Source organism: Miscanthus floridulus, chromosome 10 (assembly GCF_019320115.1).
Source record: "Miscanthus floridulus cultivar M001 chromosome 10, ASM1932011v1, whole genome shotgun sequence".
NCBI lineage: Eukaryota > Viridiplantae > Streptophyta > Magnoliopsida > Poales > Poaceae > Miscanthus > Miscanthus floridulus.
In genome coordinates, this window is record NC_089589.1 from 54,184,505 (window position 1) to 54,206,592 (window position 22,088).

The 22,088-nt window shown below is 42.4% G+C and overlaps 1 protein-coding gene across 1 annotated transcript; it reads right to left on the reverse strand.

The window, feature by feature from the left end:
* Positions 1–67: 67 nt before the first annotated feature.
* Positions 68–21,904, reverse strand: LOC136490258 (putative disease resistance RPP13-like protein 3). Its single transcript, XM_066486741.1, has 3 exons — positions 21,514–21,904; positions 7,236–7,448; positions 68–2,617 (listed from the first exon to the last, which is right to left on the reverse strand). Exons 1-3 carry the CDS (start codon positions 21,777–21,779, stop codon positions 298–300), a joined length of 2,799 nt encoding a protein of 932 aa, XP_066342838.1. The 5' UTR covers positions 21,780–21,904; the 3' UTR covers positions 68–297.
* Between the last annotated feature and the right edge of the window lie 184 nt (positions 21,905–22,088).

A 22,088-nucleotide genomic window follows, 5' to 3' on the forward strand; every position in this document is an offset into this window, starting at 1 on the left:
ATCAGGTATGTGAATCCCACATCCATTGCGAAAAAAGAAGGCAAATCAAGCAAGTAATTTGCAGCTTTATTAATCATGTCAACATAGCAAATACACACCATGATAATTAATGGGTGACAAGTACATTGTATTACAGTCACCACACAGAAGCACACAAGGTTCAGAAATACACAGAATAAAATACATGGACACATATAAAAATACACTGCAATCAGAAGCATGCATAAAAGCACATCAGCTCACATTCAATCTTCAGGCATTGGAATCGCCACCGTTGTTGTTTTCCACTTGGACTTGTCACGTTATGACATCCGTAATCTTAAAAAGTTCTTCATCCTCAGCTTCGATGTGTCGAATAAGCTTGGAATAATGACCATGGATCTCAACACGGAACTCACTGCTATGGATGAAAATATCCAGATCTTCAAGCTCGGGAAGTGCTGGCTCATGTATCTCCAACCTGCTGATTGCCTCATCATGCACCGTCAATTCCTTGAGGCTGTGAAATCCATCCTTGAAGATAAGGTGCCTCTCTTTGAAAGAATTGCTGCTTAGTTCAAGGGTGGAAAGGAACTGTAGGTCTCCAAGTTGGTTGATGAATTCCTGTGACACCTCCGTCCCCAAAAGCCTCAGCTTCTTTAGGTTTGGGAGGTGAGTGCGGACTTCCATCTTGGGGAGGGCATTTTGAGGAAGGTCAAGCTTCCCGACCAGTTCCATTGCCTTGAGACGTGGGAGGTTGGACCTGGTGAACACTTCTGAGGGAATGACAGGAGCTTTTAAGATGAGCACAACAAGGTGCTTGAGTATGGATACTGCTTTTACCAAGGCGGCCTTGTTCTTGAGGTTGGAGAAGATGTTCTCGTTGCCCTGACTATCACTGTGCCGGATGTGTAAGTACAATAGGCGGATCATGTAGGTGAAGGTCTTGTCGTCCCAGGCATGGGCACCTTCATAGTCAGGCTTGATGCTGTTGAGTGTCTGCAGATTCCTCAAGTCACCGACATGTTTAGGCAAGATGAGACGGTCACCCAGCACATGACGGATCGTCTGAATCCTCCAGAACCCATCTGGAAGGCTTCGGACCATGGTGCCTCGGACATCAAGAGTTTGGAGGTTGCACAGCCTGCCAATTGATGATGGGATCTTCTCCAAGGAGCAGGAGGTAACTCGGATGTACTGCAGGTTCACAACATTGCCGATTTCGGCGGGAAGCTCCTTGTCCACCTCAAGGCCGTTGAAATGGATGACACGGAGGAACCTTGAATTCTGTAGCAGGTCCTGCACACAAGACTTGGCTTGCTTTTTCTTTTTGTTGCCCCCTCTAATTGAGGAACCAGGGCAGCACCTGACTGGGTACAGGCATGGCCCATCTCTATTTCCACCTTGTTCTCCTCCAGCTTCATTTGGTGGCTTCTCACCAACTTGTGCAGCCTCTTGTTCTGTCTCAAAGTTTGACAGGATGGCTCGCAGCTTTGGTAGAGGGTGTGACAGAGCTGCATACTTGTCTTTGTGATTTTGGAGCGACAAGCGTCGAACATCCGACAAAGCTGGGATGTCATCACCACTGTGGATCTCCACGAAGCATTGCTCTTGTGCTTCAAGCTGCAGGAAAGTGTGTACTTTGCTCTGAACAGCTACACGCTCATACCCAGGAACATTATAGCTCACTGGGGCCAAGTTGACAAGGCGCCTATCTATCAGCTCCTTCAGGTATTGCTCTCCTACTTTCTCCACTGTTGTGGCCTTTGGTACCAGGAAGCCCTCCGCCATCCACATGCACACAATGTTCCTTGCCCTGATAAATGTATTCACCGGCAATGCAGCAAAATAGAGGAGGCAAGATTTCAGGTCATAATGAAGGTCATCAAAGCAGAGGGATAAAATCTTGTCAATCTGCTTTGACTGCATCCTCTTCAGGTGATCAAACACCGTTTCCCATTCATTAGGGTACTCCTTGGTCCGCAGAAGGCCAGACAAAAGAACTACTGCCAGCGGCAACCCTTTTGTGTTCTCCAAAATACTCTGACTGTATTTTTCTATTGCTTCGTCAGGAAGTTCATTTCTGCCATATGTTAGGAAGGTTTCCTTGAAAAGATTGATGACAACTTTGTCATCAAATTTTGGAACCTCAATTTGAGCTTCTTGATACTGTGGGGGTGGCTTATGTGGTGGAATCTGAGAAATTCTCACTATTCTGCTGCAGGCATTGACATCCACACCCTTGGGGTTGGGGAGCATACCAAAAATGCGATTCCACTCTGAGTTACTGAGCTCAGCATCTATCACCAACAGATACTTCTTTCCTTTCAATATCTCCTGCAGTTTCCTTTCAATATTGTGCTTGGAACATTCTTCTCCATCTGTAATGCGTCTGATGATTGTCATGAGGACATCAGAGGCACTAAGATTAGGCCCAAAGCTCACCCACTCATAGATGTCAAAATGAGACAGGGTCTTCCTCCTGTCGTACAAGGTCCTCACCAGCTTTGTCTTGCCGACTCCACTTTCCCCAATCACAGTGATCACATTTTCATGATTTACACTGCTTTTATAAAGATAATACTTAAGCTCTCGCACCAGTTCCTCTCGTCCCACTAGTGGCAGCACCACATCGTCCCTGTTGTCATAATTTTTGTGTTAATCATGAGGTAGATTGATAATCCCCAATACTACTACAGGAAATCCTCATCAACAGCAACCATGCCTGCATATATAAATGTAGCAAGAAGACCTATCAACAGCCAAGGATTCTAATCAACAGTCAAATTTGATCACCCCTGATCTACCGATTTTACAAGAGAAGAGCATATTTTCTGCCGATTTGTCATCCATTTACATTCCAGGCCAAATAATCCTTCATGGTCCATCACATGCATCCTTTTCAAACTGGTATATAACAACATTTTCACAGACAATTCTCATCAACAGGAATCACACAACACACATATATGACACTTCATAAAAACGTCTGTGATTGTTGTATGAGTTTTGGGCATATATATAGGCCCAACGTCCAACTCATGCATGACATGTACGACAATGGGTGGGAGGTTTAGTACAATACTGCTAGGCCTTGCCCTATTTAAGCAATAAAAAGAACTCATGCGCATAAGTGGGGAAATTGGTCAAAAACCAGGAACTAGAAGGATCCTTATCAGTTCCATTCAAAAATGAAAATAGGGTTGGTAACTGCATAACAAATAGCAATATAATGCATGGATGTCCTTGTGTTGGTTTTGATTTTTGAGATTGAAAACAGTAGGCCCATTTGGATCCTTGGAATTGAATTCATTCTAATAATTATAATTTAAGCACATACTAATTAACCTAATATGGTTGTATATGGAATATATTTGTATACTATTGTTAGCCATACAAGAGAGATACTTATACGTTGTATTTCTAGTGTAGGGAAGTGAGTTGAAAAGCGTGCTACAAGTTGTAGAGTAGAAATATAGCATGGTGATCTATAGAATCAATTTCCATCTCTCACCCTATGAATTTGAGTTAGGCTTATATGGGATCTTAGAAAAGTTGTGGAATGTCAAATTCCAAGCCAAATAGCCTAATCCATTAAGTAGATTCCAATTCCTCCAAAATGAAAGGATCCAAATGGCCACTAATATCACTTGGTGAGATGGATTTGATAGATTGAAAATTAAATTTATGCTTAGTTTTTGATAGATTGGAAATAGTAAATGCGCTTTGTGTTGATCGATTGAAAATAGCAATTACACTTAGTGATGGATGGTTAGTTACAAAATAGTCATTGCATTTAGTGACGGATAGTTAGTTATATGGATGTCTTGTGTTTTTATAGATTTAGTGAGGGATGGTTAGTTATTATATGCATGTCTTGTGTTTTATAGATTGGAAACAATAATTGTGCTTAGTGAGGGATTGTTAAGGATGATGTCTCATTTCGCATTTCAGTAGGCTGATAAATGTAGCTTATATGTTGAGATTGAAATTAAAGTAGTAGGGGGTTAGTGTGACGATTGGCGTGGATAGCTTGGATGTTGAGGTAGAAGGCTACTTTTGTCCAATCTGATTTCAATTAAATCAAATAAATTTAAGGGTCCATAACAAATGCTAGATGCAATAAGAGATTAATTCTATATAGAAATTGACTGGAGATTGACTCACCGTACATATATTGGTCGTTTTGTGAGGTTAAGAAAAATGAAATACATGTCAAACCCCCTACTACGTGCACCGAGTTGTGTGAAATCACGATGCACACAGCCTTGATTGTTCAAGCTGCCATCAAAGAATTTGTAGATAAAGAAGAGGGGTTGGACTGATGGACAGAAGAGGTGTGGGAGTAAGGAATGAAAAGGTGGGTAAGAAAGTGACGATGAATTAAAATCAAGGAGAAAGTTTCTCCTACAGTGGAAGGCTGCTATCAGCATGCAGCCACACTACTGCAGGAAAAAAAAACAGCGGTACAAGTGATTTTTATATGGGGTAATTAAGTGAAAACATTAAAATGAAAGGATTTTTTTCCCAACTTGTTGCAGCTGGGTACAGGCAGGGAATGTTGGTATAAAAGTGAATGATCAGTTAGGACTGTAATTTCCAAACTAGGAAAGGGCTCATACAAGGTGATCCATTGTCCCCATACTATTTAATATAGTGGCAGAAATGTTAGCGATCATTATTGCGAGCATCAAAGAGGATGATCATATAAAAGGGATAGTGTCTCATCTCATTAAAGATGGTTTATTAATCTTGTAATATGCAGATGAAACAATTATTTTTATGGACCATGATATTGAACAAGCAAAAAAATACGAATTTGCTACTTTGTACTTTGAACAATTATCTGGTCTAAAAATCAACTTTCATATGAGTGAGATTTTCTGTTGTGGGCAAGCAAAAGAATGTGAAGCACAATATTCACAACTCTTTGGTTGTAAAGTAAGATCCTATCCCTTTCGATATCGGGGAGTACCTATGCATTTTAGAAAATTAAATAATAAAGACGAAAAGATTATTGAAGAAAGAATTGATAAAAGATTTGTAGTTTGGAAGAGTAAGTTTCTATCGGTAGGTGGCAGGCTTGTGCTAATTAATTCAGTGCTATCCAGATGACCTTTGTATATGCTATTTTTCTTCGAGGTACCTCGAGGGGTTCTCAAGAAAATAGAATATTATAGATCAATGGTTTTGTGGTAAAATGATTAGCACAAGAAAAAATTTAGACTTGTAAAGTGGCTTTAGCGTGCCAGCGTAGGGAACAATGAGGGTTGAGGATTCAATATCTAGATTTACAAAATAAGTGCTTCCTTAGTAAATAGTTATATAGACTTTTAATGAAGATAGAATGTGGCAGGAATTATTATGAAATAAGTACCTAAAAAATAAAACGCTTTCCCAAGTTAATAAGAAAGTGGGGGATTCTCACTTTTTGATGGGCTTAATGGCAGTAAATGATCGATTTTTGGATTTGATGAGGTGCAACTTAAGGGACGGTCCTCAAATCAGGTTATGGGAAGATACGATACACTATGCCAAAACAACACAAAAGAGACCTAATTTAGTGACCCAAAAATAAAACGTGTCTCATACAAAATTAGAGACTTGTCTAGTTAAAATACGTCGCTGATGTCTTTTAAGAGTGACGCGGCTCAAGAATACGAGTCTTTGGTACATGGTCCATGACCCGTCTCTCCCAGAGCTAAGATATTTGTAACGCGTAATGGGAGCCACGTCAGATGGATCCACAAAATAATCATTTCAACTGATGGATGACCCAAGTCTGGAATCTAGCCCGTCACCTCTCCCCTCGGTCCTTCCGCGTCCGTGGCCCTCAAGCCCTCTTCGGTGACGTGTTTTGCCCATACACGTCGCTGCTGAAGGGTCCTCTGTAACGCGTTTTCACGCGTCACTAATGTGTCCACATTAGAGACGCAATATAAGTGAGGCATCTTTTCTGCGTCACTAATGGAAGTCTAGCCTCTTCTCTAATGTGAAAATCTAACATAGTGATACATGGTTAGGGAACCAACCTTAAGCTACAAGTTCCTGAACTTGTTCAACATAGTTGGGTTCAACATAGTTCGTAAAAACGTGCAACAGTAATCAAAGTATTTAGCACTGTTCCCCTTAATGTCTCTTTTAGGCGGGGACTTATTGGGAACAAATTGCTAGAATAGAATAATTTGATAGCAAATGTAGACTTACAAGCAAATGTAATCGAAGTATTGCTAATGTAGACTTACAAGCAGGGAAGGATACTGTCATATGAACCTTGAATAAAAGTGGTAGTTTTACAGTGAGGTCGATTGGATACCTAATTACTAATGACATCACAGTAACACAGGAAAGTTGGCGAGTAAAATTGCCTCTTAAAATTAAGATATTTCTTTAGTTCCTCAAAAAGGACAATAATACTAAACAAAGACAACCTAGCTAGCTAAAAGAAATTGGTAAGAAAGCAAATAATGCTGTATCAGTAGTAATTTTGAGACTATTCAACATTTATTTTTTGTGTGTAAATATCCTAAGTTTCTCTGCCATGCGTTGCACATGGTGTTTGGGATTCCCTTACCGCGTACCATGGCAAACCTTTGTGGGAATTGGTATAAGCAGTGTGGAAAAGATTTAAATTTGTTATTACTAGCAGGTGTGGCTGCCTTCTGTTGGTCCTTATGGCTCACTAGAAATGATTGTGTATTTGACAAGTGCAGTACTACAACATTTTTGCAGGTCTTATTAAGGGGAACACATTGGTTCCGAGTTGCAGCGCTGTGAAGAAAAGAAAGAATATATCTATAAGGCTTGTCAAACTCTAGAAACCATCGGCTCTAGCCTTTTTCTCCTCCTATGTATGGCCTGTTATGTCTAGGATTGTGAACTAATTTTCTGTTATTTTTGTGAGTCTACTTTGAACACGAGTATAAGAACTTCTTTGTAATAACTTGGTCTGATTCCTCACTTGTGAGCAATGATGAAGTCGGATGTTTTTTCATTATCTAAAAAAAGGTGAAAACATTATATGACGTAATTAATTTAATTAACTAATTGTCTTTCAAGTGAGTTTTTCTGTTTGTGAGTTTAGGTCGACCAAACTTCAGTGGTACAAGTTTTGGTATCGATGCTCCCTCTAGAGAGAGAAAACAAGCATGTATGAAACTATGTCTCACACAATCCATATGGATCCGTACAAAAAAAAAATAATTCGATACACAAGAGATGCCAATATGTGAACAGGCTTGGAAAGAAGAACTTACATCTTTTCTGAGAGAGGTGTCGTGGAGCTGGATGGCCTCCATATTGATCCTAGCGTAGTAGACTCTCCCAACCTGTACCTGTCCTTGTTCACAATGATTCCCTCCAGCCTTTCATTGATCAACTTGATCCTGCTGGAGAGGTCGCGGCGGACCACGACTTGAGTGGTAAAGCTGGCAAAGAAACTGAAGATGGCACGGCTCCAGCTAGGGAATCTACAGAAAAAATGCATATCATTAGTTTATGGATGATGTTCAAATCATTTTTCAACCCTGGCGTCCAGATAATAAATCTACAAATCAAATCAAGAGTCATGACCTTTCTTTAGGTACTATAAGTTTTCTTTTGCAAATCGCAATATAAACCACATACTCATAAATGTGCGCGCACTCACCCTCTATAAATGGACGTACACGCATACACACTCTACCCTAATGAGCACTTCGGAGAGACAAACTAAATCGGATGGGCATGCTACTCTGAAACACATTTACAGAGTCGGCCAAAAGTGAAACGTCCGTCTATAGCGTGTGGTCTCTGTTAATGAAGATTAATAGAGGCGGAATCCTATACTCGTCTCTCCAAATGTTTTTTGAAATTGAAAAAACAAATCCCAGTGAACCAATCGATGAGGCCCACCGAGCCCATCGACGATGATAGCTGAGCCCATCCAACGCTCGCTGCCCGTAGGGCCCTCTGCCATTGCCCTCGCCATCAAAGCACCGGGTGGCTGATGAACCGGGCCCTTGATGGAGGAGATCTGATGCCACAGAGGCTCGTCATTACTGTAGAGCTCACCACCTTTGGAGAGCCCACTGTAGAGCCCTCGCTGACACCACAGACCATGTGCCGCCTGATTGCATTCCACCCGAAGTTCAAATTTTCTTCGAATCTACCTAGAGGGAAAGAGAGAGGGCGTCGGTTAGCGCCATGCTTCTTTTTGGTCGTGTTTAGTTTATGTCACAGGCGCATTGATTCCCTAGCAGTAGTGAAGTGTGTGTGAGTGTGAGTTTAGAGTTGTATGGGTTCTGTTCCAGTTTTCTATCTTCTTAATATAATGATGCGCAGCTCTGCTGCATTTTCGAGAGAAAAAAAGACGGTGAGATCTAGTAGACTCACCAGGGTCGGTGGCACTTTTTTTTTGGACCAGAATAGTGTAAGATTTTGTTTCTAATGGGCTGGGCCTCACACCAAATAACAGAGGCAAGCCTCATAAAAATTCCGCCTTTTAAAACAGACTCTATTTTTAAGGGTGAATGTCTTAAAAGACCCGTCTCAGTTATTAGTTTTTGAGGTGAAAGGGCATGTAACCTAGTGGTTACAAGAGCCTCAGTAGCACCTCAAGTCTTAGGTTCGACTTTCAGTGGGAGCGAATTTTTTAGGATTTAAGGGCATTGTGCTTTCAGTGGTAGGCAACGTTCTCGTCGACAGCGAGGCGACTGTGGTGACTTCGTCAATCTCGAGGATTGGCCAGCCCAGTCTTCGAAAATGCTCGTAGGTAGGGTTTGCGTGCGTGCGTTCATAGGGGTGACTATGCATGCGTTAGGAGTGTCTGCGTTGTACTGTATAATCGAAATAAGTTAATAGTTTTTGAGAGGCGGTAGTTTTTCTACTATATCTCCAAAAATGGCTTGACCGCCTGTGAAAATAGTTGGATATTTTAGAAGACCATGTTACTTTTAGCCCACATGTAACATCCTGAAATTTGCATCCTTTCAAAATAGCTTAAATTGATTTAAATATGCAATTGTGTGTGCATTCAAATGTAGGGAAAATAATAATCTTGTCAAATTAAAATCTAACATAAGGCTAGACACATGATGTTGCATACATGCTGCTGCACTTTATTAATTTGTAATGTGTGGTTTTTGTCTCATCTCTCTGTATTCAAAATTCTTTTAAAAGGTTTTGGAAAGTTCAGTTTTCTAAAATTATCAAGGGAAAATGATTATGCTCCTCTCTGTTCTCTGGCCTGATGGCTTGCTTCCAATGCTGCTGCCGTGGCCCAACCTCCATACAGTGTTGTCCCCTTCCTCTCTCTGTTCTTGAGTCAGACACGGTCAGTATGAAACCCCAAAGTCGTTCTTCATCGCCCGAGTGCCCGGCGTGCCTGTTCCCTTCTCTTTGGCTTGCTGCCGTCTCGGCCCCGCGCCTATGTGCTCGAAGGACTTGACATGTCAACCACCGTCTCCGTCATCTTTCTCGTGATGGAAAGGAAGCCGCAGCTTTCCTTTGTTAAGGGCGTCCAAATCCTTGTCGATCTCCATCCTTTCCATCTCTGGAACGACCCTGACTATAAAAGCAATGCGCCACACACCACCGCCCTTTCCCGACCCCTTCGCTGCAGTCGCAGCGCCCGGAGCTCTTGCGTCGCCACTGTGACCTCGCTGCTGCTGCCGCACATCGACCCGCTCGTGCCCAGCTTCGCCGCCATTCTCGACCCTATGCCGAGCTTTGTGCTGAGGTGACGAAGCCGTCCTAGCCCTTCTTCCACGCTCGTTTGCTTTCTATCGCTCTCACGCCCTCACTGAACATGCAGGAACGCGTTCGTCCGCCCTGTCAAGCTGCACATCGTCTACATCTCGTTTCTGTCCACGAAACAGCCCTAGGCGAGTTCACAGTCGTCCAGTCTATCTCCCGGTATTTTTGCTTTGGCTTACGGCGCTTGGAATTGTCGTATCCATGAGCATCGGCGAGCTCCTCGCCGCCATCAATGGAGACCACTGTGCCAGAGTAGAGCTTGCAGCCATCTCTCTCTCTTATACTCTTTCATAGACCTTCAGCCGTCCAGATCAAGATCGACGCTCCAGATTAGAACATACTCTTTCGCCGGCAGTTTTTCTAAAGAGACCCTCAGTTTTTAGATAATCAAACCCGCAGTCCCTGCACAGTAATGAAAACCGAATTTTATTTCTTTTAATTCGAAAATAAGTTCACAGTAATTACCGTATTGCCATCTGTAGCTTATAATTAACATATCTTCTCCGTTTTAAATCCGATTTCGGTGATTCTCGCATATGTGAGTTTGTAGTGACGTGTAGAATATTTTTATAGGCTTTTAAACATGTTTTCCCTCTGTTGGTGTATTGTTCTAATCATAGCTCTTGTTTGCTTGTGCATGATTGCGTGGATGTATGTGTGTTGCTTTGATGATGATTATCGAGTATAGACGGTGAGTTTTACTACGTTGATCAAGGCCAATACTTCGACGATCAGCAGGACCAGCAGGAGTTCGTTGATCAAGGCAAGTATAGCAGGGGATCATCCTTGACACCCACTCACTTTTAATCATTTAAATTCATACTGAATGTGTCTACCTTGATTACCACTAAGGATTTCCTAGCATTGTGTTCATACCTTGTCACCTATGGATTTTTGCATTGGGAAGTGATGCTAGTGCTCAATTAAAGACCATGATCTTGTAACTTGACTGATGGTATATGTAATAAACACTAAAAGATGTTTTTTTAGCAACAAGGAACAAGGGGGCTAGAGCATAGTTTTTGTGATGCTCTAGATTCCTCTCCATAAGGACTTATCTGTAAGCGAAAATCCGGGACTTACAGTACAACCATGAGTGCTACATGGCTCTAGCTTTGGTCAAGTATGAGGACCTTTTTCTAGCTTGTTAGAGGTTACTGAAAGGCGTAAAAGGGGCTTGCCACGTTGGGTATAGGACAACGTCTGTTCTTATGTGTATAGCCATGAAGAAATTGTGCCATTGGAAAGGGGGGTTCCTACATCTGCCTACCGAGGAATACTAGCAGCCCTAACTTATTATACGAACCTTTGAAAGACTTCATAGTGAACCATACCAATCTTCCATGGTAGTGGGTCAAGAGGTTGATCACCTCAGGCAAAAGGGTAAATTACGGCTCATGGTGAAAGTGTACAAACTCTGCAGAGTGTTAAAAATTGTTATAACAGCCATGCTCATGGACACGAGCGGTCTTGGACCCTTATGGAATAGATGATCATTAATGATACTTGATCATGTGTTTATTTGGGTTATGTTAAACTTGTTGCTACTCAATTGCATAAAACTGTGATTCATTAAAAGCTAAATGTAGTTAAACCAGTGTCTACCTTTTGAGCCTCATGAACCCCATGTTATTCTTGTTGAGTACGAGATGTACTTATGCTTGTTTATATTTACTAATTGGATAAAAATCCCGGATGGGTAACAGATGACAATGGTTATGAGGATTTTGCAGAGGATTTTTAGACTTGTGATCAACCAGTCGACCGTCCCTGTAGTTATGGAGGCACCACGAAGTTATCTTTAATTATTTCCGTTGCGAGACTTTGATATACTAATGTAATGGATTAAATATTCGTGATGTAATAAAGCACTGTGCTTGGTATTCTCCTTTAATTTGTCTCTATATGTGTGTAATTGATTCCTGGGGACACATATGGCTTTATATCCAATTTTGTCTTTAAAATTGGCTATGACAAATTGGTATCAGAGCATGTGTTGACTGTAGGACGCAAGCCTAGTTACTAATGGTCGTTTTAGCATCTTTTGCTTCACTTGTTTCATGCTTCTACCTCAGTCTTGTTATTTGCTAAAACTTTATGCTTCTTTCGTTTTACTCTTTTATAAATTAATTGCCTCTAATTCTAACTTTATCTTGGTCTATTCCTGTAGATGGTTCGTAGGACTGCCCACATGAGCGTGGGAGGAGCTTTGCCCCCACAGGCAGCTTGCACCGCGTGAAGAGATCGACATCATGCTTGTGAAGAACGCCGGAATGGTGCATGTCCAGGAAGTGCACGCCGAGGTGGTGCACCTTGATGAGGAAGTTTTAGAAGACCTGATGGAGGCTTTAGAAGAACCAGAAGAGGATCCAGAAGAACTAGAAGAGGATCCAGAAGAACCAGAAGAAGAACAGTACATGCAAGGATCCAATGCGCCACCATCACCGATGCCACTTGCAGTTGTTCCACCCCCAGCCATTCCACCACAAGATGTGCCACCCCCAGTTGTCCAGGAGAAGACGCTCGATCCTTCTCGTGTTGGGTGGAAGAAGAGGACCTGCTTCAGGAATGTGGGTGACGACTACTACCACCACTGGCTCCTAGAACAGTTGCGTCGCATCTATCCCAAAAGTCAGATGAAGACATACTATCGCTGCACTGAGCGTGTGCATCCTTGGGTTGGATCCGAATGGGAGATAGAGTTGTCTATCACCTTCTTCGATCCGATCATGGGAGGTCAGAAAATCGATGCTACTTTCACCTCAGTTGCAAGGCGTGAATCTCTAGGATATGCTTTGGCAGATGTGGCTCAACAAGCTTACCTAGAGTACAAAGGTTGTGACCTGGATCCTCTCTATGTGAATGACTCGTATGTGCTACGCGCACAAGTGGGAACCCTCCTGGTGGAATTGAAGGTGAAGAATAAGACTCTCAAGCGCGTCTACACCCAACATGATGATCTCGCAGAGGAACTTGGCAAGCCTAGAATTTTTGACAAGATCCATGATCCCCGCAAGAAGTGAAGAACCAAGATGTTATCCAAGCTTATAAGAGTTTAGGAGTCCCTCTGGTGTAATAAAGACGCTAGTAGCGCGAGTCATGTTGAGTCGAGTCAAGTTTGTGTGCTGTGTGAACTTTAATGCTTAGTTGATTGTGCTTATGGTTATGTGTGATTTGGAATTTTGTAATGAGTGCTGAGATTATGTGGGTATGTCCATTGATCTCCTAGTTAAAAATTTTAAAGTTTAAGGATATTGAATATTATAGTGGGGTTACTTTATTCTGTCTCTGCTGTTCTGATTTCTGGAGCAGATTGTGTTCTTTACCATATATCTCAAAATCCGTACATCCAAAAATTATGAAAATTATATGGAGATAACTAGAATGCTGTATATTTCAAATCCCACTGTAATCACGTTATTATCAGTTATGGTTTTGGAGATATAACTGTTGCAAGTTGAGGTTGTTGCGCTGTCTGGAATCCAGAACAGTTTGGTTGGTGCTCGGTTTTTTATTAACTTAATGACAGAATCTGAAAAAGTGTTCTACACGAAAGTTGTAGGGAATATCTTAAGATTTCCAACCATATAAAGAACATCTCAAAATGATGTCTGTAGCTCGAGATATGACTGTTCTACTGAACTGCAGCTGTTGGAACTCGCCCAGAAATTTCAGATTGCATTCTTTATCTTTTATAAGTGATGTATTATTGGACGTCTCTAAAATTTGAACATTTGTTTTGGAAAACAGATGGCCGCTAGAGGAGGAGGCAAAGGCAGAGGTAGGGGTCGAGGTGTTCCCCCTAATCCACCACCTCCGCCGCCGCCGATGACTATGGAGCAACCCATGGCAATGCAGGCACAATTGATGCAGACTATGATGCGGCATATCTAGAATCAGCCTGTAGGAGGACCGCCACCTGTCCAAGCTAGGGACAAGCGCGGGGAGTTCATGAAGGGACGCCCTCTGATATTCACTCACGCTGCTAATCCTTTGGAAGCAGATGACTAGCTACGCACTGTGGAGAAACAACTGAACATGGCACAATGTAATGATCTAGAGAAAGTGCTCTATGCTTCTGGCCAGCTTTAGGGAGCCGCTCAAGATTGGTGGGAGTCATGCCTATATGGACGTCCTGCCCATGCTCCTGCTATCACCTGGTAGGAATTCAGGAATGAGTTCAGGAGATATCACATTCCAAAAGGACTAATAGAGCTCAAGCAGGAGGAGTTTCAGGCTCCCAAGCGGGGATCCATGACTGTGAGTGAGTATCGTGACAAGTTTGCTCAGTTGCCACGTTACGCTCCTAATGAGGTGGCTGATAAGCAACATTGTTTTCTCAAGGATCTGTATGATGGTCTTCAGCTTCAGCTTATGTCCAACACCTACCCCAACTTTCAAGCTCTGGTGAATCACGTTATTGTGATTGACAATAAGCGCAGGGAGATGGATGCCAAAAGGAAGAGGCTTCAGGGATAGACCTCTGGAAGCAACACCCGCTAGCGTTCCAACCTGCAACAAGGCTCTTAGCAGAGGTACCAGGGACCATCTTATCAGTGGAATCGCATCACGAATCAACAACGGCCTCAATACCAGCAACAGAATGGCAACCAACGCTCTCAACAGCAGATTGGCGGCTATACTCCACGCCAAGGGAATCCCAACAACACTCCTATGAAGAATAGTCCATCCAACAACCCCAATGTGTGCTATCGCTGTGGAGAAGTTGGGCATTATGCTAATCATTGTCCTAGGAAGCAAAATTAGCTGGCTCCACAGAATCAGAATAGCAACCAGAAGGCAACTCCACGACCACCTAACGTTGGAAAGGTGAACCATGTGTCTACTGAGACTACACAGGAAGCACCAGAGGTTATGCTGGGTACGTTCAGTGTCAACTCTACCTCAGCTACTGTTCTTTTTTATTCAGGTGCATCACATTCTTTTATCTCACAAGCTTTTGTTAGAGTGCATAGCATACCTTTGCAAGCCATGAAAAATCCCATATTAGTAAATTCACTAGGAGGTACCATACCAGCTTCTTATTGTTGTCCCTCAGCTAGTATTACTCTAAGGGTGTAGATTTCAATGCAAGCTTTATTGTGTTGAGAACTGCTGGTATTGATGTTATTCTAGGTATGGACTAGATGAAGCAACACCGGGCAGTGATTCAGTGTCAGGAGAAGACAGTAGTTCTGACAACACCAAAGGGAGACAAGATCAGTGTTGATGTTGCAATGCAAAAGCAGAAGACAGCTACAGTGAACCAGCTAGATGATAATGTCAACCAACATGATCGCGTTGTGGATGAGTTTCCGAATGTTTTCCCTGACGACTTGCTAGGTATGCCACCTGACCACGACATTGAGTTTATTATTGAATTATATCTTGGAACTACACCCATAGCTAAGCGTCCATATAGAATGGGGGTTAATGAATTAGAAGAACTTAAGAAACAATTGAAGGAGATACAGGAGAAAGGTTTTATCCGTCCTAGCTCTTCACCTTGGAGAGCACCAGTTATCTTTGTTGACAAGAAGGATGGTACATAAAGAATGTGTGTTGATTATCGGTCACTTAATAAAGTTATTATCAAGAACAAGTACCCGTTGCCTAGGACTGATGACTTATTTGACCAGTTGAGAGGTGCTTGTGTGTTCTCAAAGATTGATCTATGTTCTGGATATCATCAATTGAAGATTCGTGCAACAGACATTCCCAAGATAGCTTTTACTATGAGGTATGGGTTGTATGAGTACACAGTTATGTCTTTTGGTTTGACCAATGCACCTGCATACTTTATGTACTTGATGAATAAGGTGTTCATGGAATTTCTTGACAAGTTTGTGGTGGTGTTTATTGATGATATATTAGTATTCTCCAAGAATGAAGAAGAATATGTTGAACATCTAAGGTTAGTCTTGCAGAAGCTTAGAGAACACAAGTTGTATGCTAAGCGGAGCAAGTGTGAGTTTTGGTTGAAGGAAGTCTCTTTTCTGGGTCATGTTGTCTCCAATGGAGGAATAGCAATGGATCCTAGCAAGGTGAAGGATGTGTTGAACTGGAAACCACCAAATGATTTGAGTGAAATCCATAGCTTTCTTGGATTAGCTGGTTACTATCGGAGATTCATTGAAGAATTTTCCAAGCTTGCAAAGCCTATGACTGCATTATTAGAGAAGAACATCAAGTTTGTGTGGTCTGAAAAGTGTCAAGCTAGCTTTGATGGATTAAAGAAGAGGTTGACTACAGCTCCAGTGTTGATATTGCCAGACTTGAGCAAGAAATTCTCCAAATATTGTGATGTGCCTCGCTTGTTTGTGTTCTCATGCAAGAAGGAAGAGTGGTGGCATATGCATCCAGATAGTTGAGGAAGCATGAGATAAATTATCCCACACATGATTTGGAATTAGAAGCAGTGGTTCATGCTTTGAAGATCTGGAGACACTATTTAATTGCGCATAAGAGTGACATCTACATAGATCATAAGAGCTTAAAGTATATCTTCACTCAGTCGGATCTAAACTTGAGACAACGTCGATGGTTGGAGTTGATCAAGGACTACGATTTGGAAGTGCATTATCATCCTGGGAAGGCAAACGTTGTGGCCGATGCGCTTAGCAGGAAGAGCTATGCTAGTGAGGTGCAGGTGGCGCCTATGTCAGGGGAGTTGTGTGCTGAAATTGAGCATCTCAACTTGGGTTTTGTCACTAATGCAGTAGAGTTGGTGATAGAGCCTACCTTAGAGCGAGAGATACGCAAAGGCCAGTTGAAGGATGAGAAATTAAAGGAGATAGCTGAGAATATAGTCATTGGTAAGGCGTCTGGCTTCCGTACGGATGATAATGGTACTTTATGGTTTGGTAAGAGATTATGCATGCCAGAGAGCAAGACTATTAGAGATGCAATCTTGCGTGAAGCTCATGAGTTCGCCTATTCTATACATCCTGGGAGTACTAAGATGTATTTGGATCTTAAAGAGAAGTATTGGTGGTATGGATTAAAGAGAGACGTGGCAGAGTATGTGGCTTTGTGTGACACTTGCCAAAGGGTGAAAACTGAGCATCAAAGACCTATAGGATTGCTACAACCGATGAAGATTCCAGAGTGGAAGTGGGATGAGGTTGGTATGGATTTCATAGTTGGTCTGCCCCACACTCAGAGAGGATATGATTCTATATGGGTAATAGTGGATCACTTAACTAAGGTTGCTCACTTTTTGCCGGTCAAGACCGTTTATACCAGTGCAAAGTTGGTTGAATTGTATATGGAGAGGATAGTGAGTCTACATGGAGTTCCTAAGAAGATCGTGTTTGATCGATGTACTCAATTCATGTCCCACTATTGGCAGAAAGTACATGAATCCTTAGGGACGAAGTTGAATTTTAGCACGGCATATCATCCGCAGACCGATAGACAAACTGAACGGATGAACCAAATATTGGAAGATATATTGAGAGCTTGTGCATTGCAATATGGTACCAGTTGGGATAAGAGTTTGCCTTACGCTGAATTTTCATACAACAACAGTTACCAGAAGAGTCTCAAGATGGCACCTTTTGAAGCATTATATGGACGAAAGTGTAGAACACCATTATTTTGGAATCAGACAGGTGAGAGTCAAGTGTTTGGTACAGATGTGCTTAGAGATGCCAAAGAACAAGTGCAGATGATTAGAGATAATTTAAAAGTGGCACAGTCTCGCCAGAAAAGCTATGCGGGTACTAGGATAAGGGATTTGGTTTTTCAAGTAGGAGATTATGTGTATCTCAAAGTGTCACCGATGAAAGGCATAAAGAGGTTCAGCACGAAAGGTAAATTAGCACCATGGTATATTGGAACGTTTAAGGTTCTTGAGAGAAGAGGCGAAGTTGCTTATCAATTGGAACTACCAGAAAGCTTGTCAGGTGTGCACAATGTTTTTCACGTGTCTCAACTCAAGAAGTGCATGCGTGTGCTTGAGGAGCAATTACCTTTGGAAGCGCTCAGTGTGAAAGAGAACCTCACATTTCTAGAGTATCCCATTAAGATATTAGAGACAGCAGAAAAGGTCACTAGAAGTCGGGTCATATGGATGTGCAAGGTACAGTGGAATCGGTGCTCAGAGGCTGAGGCAACATGGGAGCTAGAGGAGGATTTGAGATCAGAATATCCGCAACTTTTTGAGCCATCGACGGAATCTCGAGGATGAGATTCATCTTAAGGGGTAGGTTTGTAACACCCTAAAATTTGCATCCTTTCGAAATAGCTTAAATTGATTTAAATATGCAATTGTGTGTGCATTCAAATGTAGCGAAAATAATAATCTTGTCAAATTAAAATCTAACATAAGGCTAGACACATGATGTTGCATACATGTTGCTGCACTTTATTAATTTGTAATGTGTGGTTTTTGTCTCGTCTCTCTGTATTCAAAATTCTTTTGAAAGGCTTTAGAAAGTTCAGTTTTCAGAAATTGTCAAGGGAAAATGATTATGCTCCTCTCTGTTCTCTGGCCTGATGGCTTGCTTCCAGTGCAGCTGTCGTGGCCCAACCTCCATACAGTGTTGTCCCCTTCCTCTCTCTGTTCTTGAGTCGGACACGGTCAGTATGAAATCCCGAAGCCGTTCTTCATCGCCCGAGCACCAGGCGCGCCTATTCCCTTCTCTTTGGCTTGCTGCCGTCTCGGTCCCGCACCTACGTGCTCGAAGGGCTTCACGTGTCAACCACCGTCTCCGGCATCTTTCTCGTGATGGAAAGGAAACTGCAGCTTTCCTTTGTTAAGGGCATCAAAATCCATGTCGATCTCCATCCTTTCCATTTCTGGAACGACCCTGACTATAAAAGCGATGCGCCACAAACCGCCGCCCTTTCTCGACCCCTTCGCAGCAGTCGCAGCTCCCGGAGCTCTCACGCCGCCGTCGTGACCTCATTGCTGTAGCCACATATCGACCCGCTCTTGCGTAGCTTCGCCGCCATTCTCGACCCTGTGCCGAGCTTTGTGCCGAGGTGACGAAGCCGTCCTAGCCCTTCTTCCTCGCTCGTTTGCTTTCTATTGCTCTCACGCCTTCGCCGAACATGCAGGAACGCGTTCGTCCGCCCCGTCAAGCTGCACATCGTCTACATCTCGTTTCTGTCTGCGAAACAGTCCTAGGTGAGTTCGTGATCGTCCACACTATCTCCCGGTATTTTTGCTTTGGCTTACGGCGCTTGGAATCGTCGTATCCATGAGCGTCGGCGAGCTCCTCACCGCCATCAATGGAGACCACTGTGCCAGAGTAGAGCGTGCAGCCATCTCTCTCTCTTATACTCTTTCATAGACCTTCAGCCGTCCAGATGGAGATCAATGCTCCAAATTAGAACATACCCTTTCGCCGGCAGTTTTTCTAAAGAGACCCTCAGTTTTTAGATAATCAAACCCGCAGTCCCTATGCAGTAATGAAAACCAAATTTTATTTCTTTTAATTTGAAAATAAGTTCACAGTAATTAGCGGATTGCCATCCGTAGCTTATAATTAACATATCTTCTCCGTTTTAAATCCGATTTCAGTGATTCTCACGTCTGTGTGTTCGTAGTGACGTGTAGAATATTTTTATAGGTTTTTAAACATGTTTTCCCTCTCTTGGTGTACTATTCTAATCATAGCTCTTGTTTGCTTGTCCATGATTGCGTGGATGTATGTGTGTTGCTTTGAAAATGATTATCGAGTATAGATGGTGAGTTTTACTACGTTGACCAAGGCCAATACTTCGACGATCAGCAGGACCAGCAAGAGTTCGTTGATCAAGGCAAGTATAGCATGGGATCATCCTTGACACCTACTCACTTTTAATCATTTAAATTCATACTGAATGTGTCTACCTTTATTACCACTAAGGATTTCCTAGCTTTGTGTTCATACCTTGTCACCTATGGATTTTTGCATTGGGTAGTGATGCTAGTGCTCAATTAAAGACCATGATCTTGTAACTTGACTAATGGTATATGCAATAAACACTAAAAGATATTTTTTAGCAACAAGGAACAAGGGGGCTAGAGCATAGTTTTTGTGATGCTCTAGATTCCTCTCCTTAATGACTTATCTGTAAGCAAAAATTCAAGACTTACAGTACAACCATGAGTGCTACATGGCTCTGGCTTTAGTCAAGTATGGGGACCTTTTCTAGCTTGTTAGAGGTTACCGAAAGGGGTAAAAGGGGCTTGCCACGTTGGGTATAGGACAGACTCTGTTCTTATGTGTATAACTATGAAGAAATTGTGCCATTCGAAAGGGGTTCCTACATCTGCTTGCCGAGGAATCCTAGCAGTCCTAACTTGTTAGACGAACCTTTGAAAGAGTTCATAGTGAACCCTGCTGATCTTCCTTGGTAGTCGGTCAAGAGGCTGATCACCTCGGGCAAAAGGGTAAATCATGGCTCATGGTGAAAGTGTACAAACTCTGCAGAGTGTTAAAAACTGTTATAACAGCCGTGCTCATGGACACAAGAGGCCTTAGACCCTTATGGAATAGATGATCATTAATGAAAAGTATGTTTATGATGTTCATTAATCATGTCTACTTGATCATGTGTTTATTTGGGTTATGTTAAACTTGTTGCTACTCAATTGCGTAAAACTGTGATTCATTAAAAGCTAAATGCAGTTAAACTAGTGTCTACTTTTTGAGCCTCGTGAACCCCATGTTATTCTTGTTGAGTACGAGATGTACTTCCACGTGTTTATATTTACTACTTGGATAAAAATCCCGGTTGCGTAACAGATGGCAATAGTTATGAGGATTTTCCAGAGGATTTTTAGGCTTGTGATCGACCAGTCGACCGTCCCTATGGTTATGGAGGCGCCACGAAGTTATCTTTAATTATTTCCGTTGCTAGACTTTGATATACTTATGTAATGGATTAAATATTCGTGATGTAAAAAAAACACTGTGCTTGGTATTCTCGTATAATTTGTCTCTATATGTGTGTAATTGATTCCTGGGCACACATATGGCTTTATATCCAATTTTGTCTTCAAAAATTGGGTATGACACCACCTCTGTAAATAAAACAGTACGTCTCCTAAACATATTTTTGCAGTTGTGGTACGTTCTCTACTATTGAAAGAACAACACCATTAGAATTGGAAAATAAATCCATAAGTCAAATTCTGAAATAAATACGTCAAATCGAGGACTTAAACCTAAGTTGACATGTTCCACTACAGGAAACCTTTATCAGTCGTGCTTTTTCGGGCGGTGCCTAGTGCATCGGGCTTTGTCCTTTTGGACATCTATACATTTACTTAGACGTTTCCTACCACCACTATTGTAATGATATTCCTTGAGGTTTCAATTTCAACTCTCAAGAAAATTATTTGCTGCCAAGTATATTATATTTTCTGGTAGTAACGGTACCATGAGATATATTTTCAATTGTTACAACAACCTCCATGAGATCTCCTTTTTCTACTATAGGCACTTGGTTCTATGGATTTTTTTTTTCTAAATTATGGCTTTTTTAGCTTGCTACGAAACCATAACATGAGTAATTTTGGTTTTCTACATATGTGCTCCCAGGTGAACAACAGAGTCCGTCTACATCAGCAAGCCTACAGTCAATTTGAACCATAACTTAGATTGGAGTGCCTTGGCGGCCAGGTCGACCGGTAATGGCGCCGACGTCAGTATTACCTACTAGGTGTAAAATTATTCTACACCTAGCGTGTAGAATAACACTGCCGTATACACAAACACTACTACTATGATACTATCCTCTCAAAAAAGAAAAAAAGAAAAAAGACTACTAGGTGTAGGTGGTCACGTCGTGGTATAAACGTACCTTGAGAGATCAATTTGGACAAAGTACTGGTCCACGGCGTCCTCGGCGTCGAAGACGGCGTCGCGGGTCTGCTGCAGCCACACCTTGATGAGCTCGTTGGGCTGTACGCGGCGCGACGGCTGGACGTCGCGCAGGAAGGCCTGCATCCACATGAGCTTGTCTCGGAGGCTCCGGATGTCCTCGTTCACGGCCACCAGCGTCCGCGCCTCCCTGGCCGCCACCTGCTGCAGCTTCCATAGCATCGACCCCACGATGGCCTCCGCCATCTTTGCTTAATTGGCTTGCTTTTCTTTTTCTGGATGATGATTGGGTCGCCTTAGCTTAATTATTTACTCTCCATTGGCAGGCTCATCGTCTCTCGCTCTCTCTCCTTTAATTTGCTCGCTCTGGATTATTCAGAAACCTAGCTTTGTTAGTACCTAATTTCTGAAGGGGTTTGCATGGATATTTATGCACGCACCAGCACGGCACGGCAATAATCTAGCTTTGTCGAGTGGCAACGTATCTTGTCGAGTACGCCCTTCCTATATTCTTTGGCACTTTGATTGAGTGGCTGTGACGGCAGGAATCCGGAT